Source organism: Rhopalosiphum padi, chromosome 1 (assembly GCF_020882245.1).
Source record: "Rhopalosiphum padi isolate XX-2018 chromosome 1, ASM2088224v1, whole genome shotgun sequence".
In the NCBI taxonomy this organism is placed as follows: Eukaryota; Metazoa; Arthropoda; class Insecta; order Hemiptera; family Aphididae; genus Rhopalosiphum; species Rhopalosiphum padi.
Window position 1 is genome coordinate 35,332,799 of NC_083597.1, and position 12,369 is coordinate 35,345,167.

Genomic DNA, 12,369 nt, shown 5'->3' on the forward strand with positions numbered 1-12,369 from the left:
TTTAGACAATAATATAGTAAAAACGATTTATATAGGAACTTAAAATATTTACTAGAATAATGACTACACCGAGTGGGTGTAACGTGCCTTGGAGATACGAATTAGATTGTTCCGCCAATGAATGATAAAAACCTTAATTTATCCCCCCACACGAACCCATTATTAAGCTGGTTGAAATAGTTAAAGGATGACAAACTGTGTGTTTGTTCTGTATTCGTTTAGTCGATCTTAGCTCAAACGTTTGGTAACATCTATCATACTTAATGTTTAATCACAAAGTAGTAGTTTAGTACGTTACACAGTCTTTATAACATTTGTCACCATGTGCATGCAGTGTATACGCTTATGCTGAATATCTTTGTTTTTTTCTATTACAAAAAATGAATTTTAACAACCAATTAAAATCGTGAGTACATAATATAAAATATTCTTTATATTTTCAAAGGTCAATACATATAAGTTAATAACGTAGGTATTTATATAAGTACCTATTTTGTCAACTTTTTATAAAATAATTGAATAAATTCATTAAAACGGATCTTTCGAAAAAATGTTCTGACCGAGTTTCCTGAGGTGTTAATAGTTGCCTATCACTTATTAATTATTGTACATTATATTATTAGTATATGATGCTATAACTATTATATTTGCTATATTTGCTATATATTTAACTATTACAATTGTACCTACTTGTTTTTTATGTAAACAAATCTATAATTTTACTTTTTATGTAGTCCTTTCCAATTGCCATAGGCGTGCGCAGGGTGGTTATCGGGTATGCTATAGGCATCCCCTGCACTCTGCAGTCTTCGAAGCCAGCTTATTTTCTTTACTCTTTTGATAGATATAGTTTAGAAACCTTATTATAAACAGAAATCAATTTAGAAAATTAACTTTAAATGGAATTTTCTCCCAAAAAGTCTGCACACGCCTATGATCCTTTCTACATTTAAATATATTAAGTTGATATTTTAAATGTATTACTGTTAATAAAATCCTCTAGACTATATACTTATTTGCATTACATAAATTGTTAAAATGTTTCCTAATAAATTGCTATCATTAATTCTGTAAATACTTCTAAAATAATTATCGTAATATACGTACCTACCTAAAAATTACCCTGAAATTTAAATTACTAATTTTTAATAAGTAACGAAATGTAATTCATTATTTTTATTTAAATTTTTTACTATTTAACTATTTCACATTTTCAAATTCGATACTAAATAGTACATATTATATTAAGCAGTATTTAATGATATGGCTTTCAGGGTACAATACCTTTAATATTGTTATTATTATTATTTAGAATTAGTACATGTATTACGTTATTTAAAAATAATTATACTACCTACTTATATTAATATAGTAATACGTAAAATAAGGATTATTCATTATAACTATTTTGTTTTATTTTTATTGTACCTATTTAAAATTAATAATTTATTATAATATTAATATATCTAAGTTTTGTATTATTATTTGTGTTCAATTACAAAATAGGTATTTCTACAATAAAGCATATTCTGTTCCTAAGTACTAGTGCCGCGGGAGTGATATCCGTTTTTTGTATCTCCTGCAGCTCAAGTGCTTATCAACGGGAAACAGCGCACCAACCCTACATTATTTTATATCATAATATTTGTCTATGAGTGTAATAAATAGTTATATAATAATATTATAAATATAAAGTATGTAACCTAGGTAATTTGTGCATAAGATTGCTTGTATATTATACTTATATATTATATATTATGTATTATGAATATACACACTGTAAGATGTACCTACTTATTAATTATTATATATAAATAGTATATAAGTAATGAAATAAAATTGTATAACTGCAAAAATCAAAAAGTTATATAATCGTATAGATACCTATAAATATATTATATAGATATCTGATATAGTATAATTGTAAAGTATAGGATATAGTATGGTTCATCAAGCATGATCGCTTCTGTTTATTTCTTTAATAATTAATTTATTCGAATTCTGCTGTTTGGAATTTTTAAATGTACTCAAAAAATATATTTTTAAATTCTCTAATTTTTTTTGTACTTCATAAATAAAGAGTATCGTGTGGTGATACAAACTTCAGTTTTTCTAGTAAGAATCCTAATTTTTTAATGCAAATTATTTAGAATATATTTTTTTTTTTACTTAAAAATTTTAATTTAGATACTTAATTCAAAATTCTAATAAGTATAGTATCTCAGTTATTAAAATACGTATACTAAGGTCTAAGAGTAAGTAAGGATAATATTCTTTAAAAATGATTTTACAAAAACATAAATAGTTTTAATATTGTACTTGATTGACAATTTTTACAAATTATTAATGTTGATAGATTAAATATTAATCCTTAAAATAGTAAAATGTTCAAATCTTAAGTGTGTACCTAACTTAAAAACTGCTTGTTCAAATTATGATTCTAATACGTCAAAATAAAAATAAAAATGATTACTTAATAATTTATAGTAAAAAAAGTATTCTCATTTAAAAAACAGAAGTTTGTATTTCCACTGGACAAGTTGTACAAAAAAATCTCAACTCTCTCGAGAATTTAAAAATATGATCTGTCAGTATATTATTCAAAAATTCTAAAATCAGATTTTGAATAACTACGTTACTGAAGAAAAAAGAGGTTGATCATACTTGGCAAGTCATCTGTACGTTATATCATGTTAGTTCGTAATGGGTACATATACACAAGTGGAAATTATTTTCAATACGGTCTACAAGTTATTATGATAATTAACAAATATGTAAGATCCCGGTGATTTCATCACCGACAAGTTCGAAAACTGTCAGATACCGGTTCGATTGTAATTTTTATTTTATAACAATTTTTTATGTATGATAAGTATCTACTGATCGGCTTCATGCGATGAATACGGTTCGCTGTTCGGTTCACTATAGCGAAAATTAATTGGCAGTATAAAACAACTTAACTACTCCTCTTTAATCTTATTGCCTCCTTACTGGGGACGTTATTGGTCGTATAAGTGAGCCGAATGTGCTAATATATATATAAATATGGAAAACTTAAGAGGGCGCTACACCCGTATTTTGTTGTCTCTGTCTTACAAGTGTGCAGTATGACGGCGAGTAGTAGTAATTAATTAATTAACCATATTGTATATATTTTTAAAAATATTCCAATTATTGTTATTTTGTTTTTAATTCCAATGTATATAATAATAAAAATGAATATGTTGGTAGGAGTTATCATAAAAGTAGTTTTTATACTCATTTTTTCGTTCGTATATATGTATTTTAATATTTAATATTAATTATACATATTTAATACTTAAAACCAAAAGTCCGACCAAACACTCAAAACCGGCCCATATTTTGAGCGACCCACCTAGTTTTACTCTGTAGCTCGCCAGACCAAACCGGGCCTGGCTATCGCATATCCGACATTCAGAGTTCACACTGCAATTTATAGTTCAATCGGCGATAGGTAGGCCGTGGCCCATTGCTGTTCTCTGGAATTAGTTGAAATGTTGAAAGTTCTTCGATAGCAATAAAGTAATATCATATAATAATATGTATATTATATTTTGCTAATAGTATCCACGATCAACCACCACTTTACATAGAAATTAATAATTTATTATGACAGTTTGATTTCGTACGCACGTACGTAAGGAGGAATGGACGATAAACTAACCGAGCCCTTGATGGCAATTGCTGCCAGAATAATTCAATTTTTAATAACCGAACCGAGTAAAATTAACAGGGTGGCATAATATTAACGTCGACACGTATAGTTACCTCGAAACCGCATCGAGGTCGAATCAGTGGCGTAATTTGGTCATGTTTGTGAGGGGAGGGGAGATAAAATGTTTTTACATTTTACCTATAACCCCCCCCCCCCCAAATGTATTTATTATAAGCATCTCGTTTCAGTATATGTACGCATATGACACGGAAACAAATAATTACAAAATATTCAATTATTTTTATTATTAAATCAGTAAATAAAAGTAATAAGCCAGTCTTTAAAAAAAAAAACAGACCACGGGGGACACGACACCCAAATCCCCCCCCATAATTATACCACTGCCTAGAGTTGCGTAAAACGTAATTTCGTTCTTTTTACTTTGTTTTGATATTCGGACGTTTTTTATAATTATTGCCTTATTGGTTGTCTACGGTATATATTTGTGGTTATTGAGATGTAGCAAGAAGCTCCGATTGGGCAACAGCAGCTGTTGATAAAAAAAAATTTGATAACAATACCTGACTTTTATCATAGAATGTTCTTTGCTTTTATTGAATGTTTTTTGAACAATTAATCAACAACTTGTCTAATAAATAATAATTATATTTGTATTTGAGACTATTTACGCAGACAAATTACGTTTTTTTTTATCTTTCAAAGTAGATACTTTGTATATTAAACCTAATATATATATATATATTGTGTTATTACTTTTAATAGGTACTTATATATTAGTACTTTTGGTGTTTTGAACATTCAAAATTGTCTCTTCGCAAAGTTACTGATTAATTAATTTTTTTTGGAATGATAAGTTTATAAATTATATACTTGAATTAATTTATTAAGTGAATCACTTAGTTAAGATCTCTTAAAATGGAAAACGCAAATATCGGCCAACGTTCATCTTCCTACAGTCAAGAAACATCTGAGTAAATTTATAATGTTCGATTATTAGAGGTGGAATGAACTCTACTTGACGTTTCAATTTAAAATATTTTTTTATATGAACTTAATTAATAATAAATAATGTACATCATATCAAACTCAAAGACATTAATGATTTATTAATAATTTTTAATTAATAATTTAAATATTGTAAGTATTCATTTTAATTGGTTCTGTTTATATCTATACCATTTATTTCATAAAAAGCTTAACACACTAAGTATATATCTGAGGATTCTGTCCCTGGACAGCTTCCTCCCACATACTATATCATGTAAACATTTTCCATTCTGTATTAATATCTTATTTGCTTATTGTACACATGCTACAAATTGTAAATTTTCTATTTTAATAAAAAAAAAAGCATACATATTGTAAACCTTGTATTAATTTGATATTGTTCATTCTATCTCTGGTATTAATATTGTTTTAAGTATTATTTTAACGTGTTATTGCTCTATTATAGACCGAAACACTGTTGGGTTTGTTTTGGTACCGATGAAGATGATTATGAAAGTAACAGAGATTGGGTGTCACCATGTAAATGTCGCGGTTCTACACGATGGGTAACTTTTTATATTTTATTATTTATATTCATTCTTGTACACAAATAGTTATCATACAGGGTATTTGCTTTTAACAACATTTTAATGGAAACTATAATATTGTTATAGTCAAACAGACTACAGTTTTAGTATTGAGATATTATGTTTAAATATTCAGTAATTTCTAATAATTATAAATGTAATAAAATATAATCAATTAAATCAGTTTTACCTCCATAAAAACATACTATATTTTAGAAACAAAATAAAATAAATAGATTTATATTATTTTATTAAACATTATTCTAAAATGTCTTCTGTCCCAGACCACTATATTTTTTAGACAATATGTAGAATTAGAACTAATACTTGATCCTCCCCCAAAATAAGCCTGATTATCATACTAAAACATTATTATTTGGTTATAAGTCGATACCTCTAAAGACTAAAGTTCTACCTATCATATTTCTCTTGTAACTTAAAATTTGAATAGCCCTATAACACTACCTATTATTAATTCTATTTTTCAATACTTCACTTCACATGCAAAATTTAAAAATTATCCCATTTTAATTAATTTGAATAGATCAACCACATTGACAATTAATTTATAATATGAGTTTTATTGAAGAATGAAATGAAACTATTTAAAAAAAAAAACTAATTGAATGTAGGCGAGTGTCAAATGATTGTTGGGTCATTCAAGGTTTCCTTCCTGTCACAGTAATAAGGATGCTGGTTGTCATCTATAAAATTATTGAACATACTATATAGTATATACCATACAAACATTTATGGCAATTAATATTTGATGTACCTGTGATTTGTTCAATCAGACTATAATAATGTATTTTTAAATGTCTATTGATTCATACATATAAAATTGTAATTTTAGGTTCACCAGAATTGTGTTCAACGTTGGGTTGATGAAAAATTGAAAGAAAATCTTAGTGTTAAAGCTCATTGCCCTCAATGCCATACACAATATATAATTGTGTATGATGAAGTCAGTAAGTTTTTTTGAGTTAACATTAAAATATTATAAAACTTAATCAAAACAAAATAAATTCCAAGTTAAAGAAGTTTTATAGTTTTATTTTGTTAAGTGAAAAATAAATTATCTTTCTTTAACTCTATTAGTATCTGTACAAATCATCATTTTTTTCATATATTTTTTATGACCATCTAAATATATATGTATATATATTGTATAAATATATACAAATATGCATAAAATAATAAATTTTTTTTTAATGATTTAAAAACAAATTATCATAAATGCTTGAAATTAGCATAAAATCTTTAATTTAATATTTTCTATTTATTTTATTAACAATATTGATAAAAAATATGTTCAGTTCAAATTTTGACAAACTGTCAATATCATAAAAATTTAAAAAAGATTTTGAAATTAAAAATGTATAAAATGTTCATTTTTATGAAAATGCAATATAAGGTGAGATTAGTAATTTTTACTGAAATCAAAAAAATCTAAAATATTTATCAACACTTTTTTAGACATTCAAATTTTGTGTTTGAACAAAATTTGGTTTAAAAAAGAATGACAGTTTTAATTTTTTTAAAAATGTATTTTTTATTGATGATAAACAACGGTACACAATAGCTAGTTGTTAAATGTCACTATGTCAGGTGTTGACGACATAAAAGAGAATACACTGGTAAACTACTTTAATATCAATTTAATTATATCATAAAATATACTTAGTAATGTAGGCTTACAGAGTACAGACCATAGAATAATCTGCTCGGAATCATTTTTCATATTATGTAATGATTTATCAATGAATTCAAACTTTATTCATGTACAGTGACCTATTCTATATTAATGTATACTCAACGCCTACCATACATCAGAAGTTTTTTAATTTTCATACTTAGTAGTTAGAATGATTTGGAAAAAAAAACATATCAAAATATATTTTTATTATACCTATTTAATTAATTAATTCATATTATGTTGTTATTAATATTTACAGATTACTTTGTTCGCATGTTAAACAAACTTGATAAAACAGCTAATCAGCTATGTCCTTTTTTGGCAGCTGGTGTTGTCGTCAGTACTCTTTATTGGTCTGCAGCTTCATATGGAGCAATAACCATGATGCAGGTTTATTCTAATAGAAAATAAATGTTATTTTATAGAAGTTAAACTTAAAGGTTTTTTAGGTAATGGGTGAAAGAGAAGCTATAACAATGATGGAGAATACAGATTCATATATGTTGCTCTTGGTATTACCATCAATACCACTCAGTCTAATTTTATGCAAAACTATCAATTGGGAAGAAACCTTACTGTTATTTGTACAAAGATTTACTTCACAATTACCCTTATTAAGAACTATCATGCCTTCATTTTTGTAAACCATTTATATTTAACTTATATTTATCGTGTTATAGTAATAATTATAAATCATATTTGTATTGTTTTTAGGTGTGAACCTGTCAATAGTTCAACTAGTACAGTCCAATTCAATTCAGTTGTTAATCCAACAACTACTTTATGCGCAGCACTTTTATTGCCAACTACTGCCACTGTTGTTGGAAATTTATTATTTGATAATAGTTCATATTCATACTTACAAAAAACAATATTGGTTAAGATTTTATAAATTTTAATGAATATATTAAATTTTCATTAATTATGTTCATATTTTTATTTCAGGGAGGGCTAGTATATATTGCAGTAAAAGGTGTATTCAGAATATACCAAAGACAACACAATGTTATTAAAGAAAGAACACGTAAAGTCATTGACTATCCTGAAACTGATGCTGAAGAAAATACTTAAAATCTGTACCATAATCTAATACTTGTTAACATCACCTGAAGAATTTTAATATCTTAATACAATAATTATAATAAAACATCTTAATATTGTATATAAATATGTAGATATTATTTAAAAAAAAAAATTAATTGTATTTAGAATAAATTTGTAAAAAAAATTTATTATTATTTTAAGATAATCATATATCAAACATACAAATGTTTATAAAGTTAATACAAAATGAATAATATCATATAATTTAAAATATGAATATTGTTGGTGAATAAGTTATTTAATTATAAAGAGTTGCTCATGAAAAACATTCTTAATACATAAAAAAATTTAGATATTTTTAGTAAAATAGTTTTGATAAAAATATATATATATATTGGTAATTATTTATTTTACAGTTATTTATAAATAATTTTAGGCCATGTATACGATAACACTTCTGATAAATATTTATACTTTCTCAATTATACTAAATGTATGATATAAAAATCTTAAACTAACTTTGAATATGTAAAAATAATATAATAATCTACAATACATTTGAAGTATATTGTATAGTTCAAAATACTAAAAAAATATAATAATATTGTTAACATTTTGTTTCAGTCTTATAAATGTACAATCATTAATTTCGCTGGTACCTTCATAACTTACATTTTCATTAATTTTCATTTACATAACAATTAAAATGGCATCTTATATAGGTAATTATGATTACAATGTTTAGTTATTACTTATTACATACACATGAACGCTTAGAGTTAACTGATATTAACCAATAAAAAATACCATTCTATGTCTAGCAAAATCTTCATCCAATAGGTACTAAGATAAATGTTTTGTCCTAACTCCTCAAGTACACCTAAGAAGGTGGCATGAATGGTGTTCTTGGAGTGAGGAATGTCGGAAGCAGTGGCGGTTAAACGGGGGGGGGGGTGAAGGCGATAGATCCCCCATGACTTTATGTATACCGTATACCTATTGTACTATAATGTTAATGTATTACATTTTGTTTTAATTTTTTCTCAAAATAACGCTTATTAGCGTATATTATTATCTAGATTCTAGACTTATTCTAAGAACAAGGCTGTTATTATTATTAATATTTAGTAATTAGTTGCTTGTACAAAATATACGGAAATTACCCTGCTCGGTGATCGTAAATATTCAATTACAACACACTTCTGAACTTCTCCCTTGGCCGGTCCATCGGCCGAAACGTATTAAGTGTACATTATACCAGCATGTGTTGACTCTGTCTTACTAATGTAGATCATAGCAAATTTTCGTTCAGCAGAACACATTTTGTGATATTAGCTTTAATATTAGAGTAAATTTATCTATTATCAAATTTAAAGGTAAGAATATCATATAGAAAATGTCATATGCTTTTATTGATATTATCATTTTAAAGTGAGTTACAGCTATGTAAAATATTGCAACTTTAAAATGTCCATAACTCACTTTAAAATGATAATATCAATAAAAGCATAGACATTTCCTAGAAAATATTCTTAGCTTTAAATTTAATAATAGGTAAATTTACTTTAATATTAAAACTAACATCACAAAATGTGTTATGCTGAACGCAAATTTGCTATAATGTACATTAGTAAGACAGAGTCAACACATGCTGGTATACCTAACCTTAATGTTATTGTTAATGTGTATTTTTAATCAAATACCTACTAAAAATGTTTCAATATAGGATGTGTGATCGATGTTGTTTACGTCGGGGTGAGGAATGAAATTATTTTCTAGAAAAGAGGCAAACAGGTACAGGTTTGATTTTTCTAAATTGGTCTTAGCAAGGGATCTGCTAGGATATATAATTGGTGGTATTGAATTTTTTTTATTTAGAATTCTTTTAGTAGCTTTCCAAATATAATTGTTTGAGTTGGTACGTTTCTGTGTTGTGAATGCGTATAGAAGGTTTTTAAGGGAGCACGCAATGTTGTTATAGCGACTTTTGTCACTGCGGAGGTGAGTATGGTGCCAGCGGTTTCTAGCTCGACGTTTTTCAACAAGCAGTTTTGAGAGGAGTTCAGGGAGAAATTTTTTGTTGGGATTGATGGGCGAGGAAGTTGATGAGTCAAGGGCAGCCTTTTTTCTTAACGTGATGAGGGTCGAGACAGCTGAGTCTATCTCTTCGGTTAGGTTATAGTTATAGTTTGAATTTTTATTTAATAAAAATGAATAATCATGAAAAAGTTCAATTACTATATTAGTCAACAGAAAATGTAACAGAAATGCACGAGAAGGAACAAGAATGTACGCCCGGCAATACCCAGATAGGTACCATTACTACCATCTATTTTTTACTCAGAACCGTATTATTCGAGCGGTTTTGTACATAATTTTAAATCCTATTTTTTAACTTTAACATAGCTTATATTTAATAATAACTACGGGAATTAATTTTCAAAATTATTATCATCACTTAGCGTAACGTTATAAGTTATAACGTTATATATTTTATGTCTTAAGCATTTTGTAATATTTGTATACTTAAAATATTCCTTTATAGTGCATTGATTATTCAATAGGTAGTACTTAATCTTTTTAATGTATCGTGAATAGTCTATTATTGCCCTATATCAGTGGTCTTCAACTGTATTGGACTCGTGACCCCCCTTTTTTAGGCCTAAATTTTATGCGACCCACGTAAGCTTTGTAAAAAAGCTAAAATTGCTTACTGCTTTGCGGAAGTACTATTAAAACTGAATACAATACAAAACTTTTTAAACTGTATTTTCATTTATTAATTTTCTAAGTTTAATAATTAAAAAATGATTTGCTTACCTTATATAATTTTAAAAATTTTATTTTTATTTTAAAAAGAAAACTTATCGCGACACAAAATAGGGTCGCAAAACACCGGTTGAAGACCACTGCCCTATATTGCCCTTATATAATACGTAATAACATATTATATTATTATAATAAATTGTGGTAAAAATACTCTGGCTATCATCACCAAATTTCAAAAAATTGCGTTTAATTCAATATGTTAGGTTTAAAATACGTTGGTGTATATTCGAATATTTCGGTTGAAAAATTGCGTTTAATTGACATCGATAAATACATGTATTTTTAGGATATTGGTATAATAGTTGGTCGAACTTAAATTGATTTATGTTTAAGAATAAACGAATATATTAGATTTAAAATATGTTGGTGTTATTCGTATATTTTCGGTGGAAAAATTTCGTTTAATTGACGTCGATAAATACGTGTATTTTTGATAGGTCAAACTTAAAATGATTTACGTTTAAGTATACACGAATATTTTAGACTTAAAACACGTTGGTGTATTTTCGTATATTTTCGGTGGAAAAATTGCGTTTTATTCAATATGTTAGGTTTAAAATACGTTGGTATATATTCGTAAATTTTCGGTGGACAATTTGTTTTTAATTGACGTCGATAATACGTATATTTTTGGTAGATTAAACTTAAATTAATTTAGGTTTAAGAATAAACGAATATATTAGATTTAAAATACGTTGGTGTATTTTCGTATATTTTCGGTGGAAAAATTACGTTTAATTCAATATGTTAGGTTTAAAATACGTTGGTGTATATTCGTGTATTTTTGGTGGAAAAATTTCGTTTAATTGACGTCGATAAATACGTGTAATTTTGGTAGGTCAAAGTTAAATTTATTTACGTTTAAGAATAAACGAATATATTAGGTCTAAAATACGTTGGTGTATATTCGTATATTGTTGGTGCAAAAATTTCGTTTAATTGACGGACATCACACATTCATACGCTCATGTTGTTTTAAGTATATACTAACACGCCCACGTAATACCTGTTGCATAATAGATCAACCGCTCATGCCCGCGATAACACGGTTGATAAAAACAACGATTTAATAAACGGCGTAAATTCATAAACAAATCTTTGCCAATGTAAATAATATATCATATTGTTACGAGACAAAAGTGTAATAATTTTTTCTCTAGCCAAGGTCACAGTGTAATTGAATTTTAGAAGACAAACGCTGAATGTCTATACATAATAATATATATATAGCACTTGGTGCTAACACACAATTTGTTGTCACTATTATTAGATCCATTATTATCACAATAATATACATAACCTACTATCTGTATTTAATATACTCTAGTGATTTTTAGATTTTTAAATCTATTCGGTTTAATTATCAAATTCTGTTTAAATAAGAAATTTTTCGTAAATATTTATAACTATACGGTTAATGTTATTAGTATTTTTACTATTATTATTATTATTTTATTTACTCAAACTGCTGGTACTATTTTTATTGGTTTTCTAAAGTTGATTAATAATGACTATAACATATAAATCTA

The 12,369-nt window shown here is 26.5% G+C and overlaps 1 protein-coding gene across 2 annotated transcripts; it reads left to right on the forward strand.

The window, feature by feature from the left end:
• The first annotated feature begins 215 nt into the window (after positions 1 to 215).
• On the forward strand, positions 216 to 9,181 carry LOC132917098 (E3 ubiquitin-protein ligase MARCHF5-like). Of its 2 annotated transcripts, none has more exons than XM_060977656.1 (7): positions 216 to 406; positions 5,151 to 5,250; positions 6,125 to 6,239; positions 7,227 to 7,357; positions 7,417 to 7,607; positions 7,682 to 7,844; positions 7,913 to 9,181. In XM_060977656.1, the coding sequence occupies exons 1-7, from the start codon at positions 381 to 383 to the stop codon at positions 8,036 to 8,038; spliced, it is 852 nt and encodes a 283-aa protein (XP_060833639.1). In that variant the 5' UTR covers positions 216 to 380; the 3' UTR covers positions 8,039 to 9,181. The 2 variants fall into 2 exon arrangements, with proteins under 2 accessions (XP_060833639.1, XP_060833638.1); XM_060977655.1 differs by lacking the exon at positions 216 to 406 and adding an exon at positions 3,899 to 4,668.
• Positions 9,182 to 12,369: the final 3,188 nt, after the last annotated feature.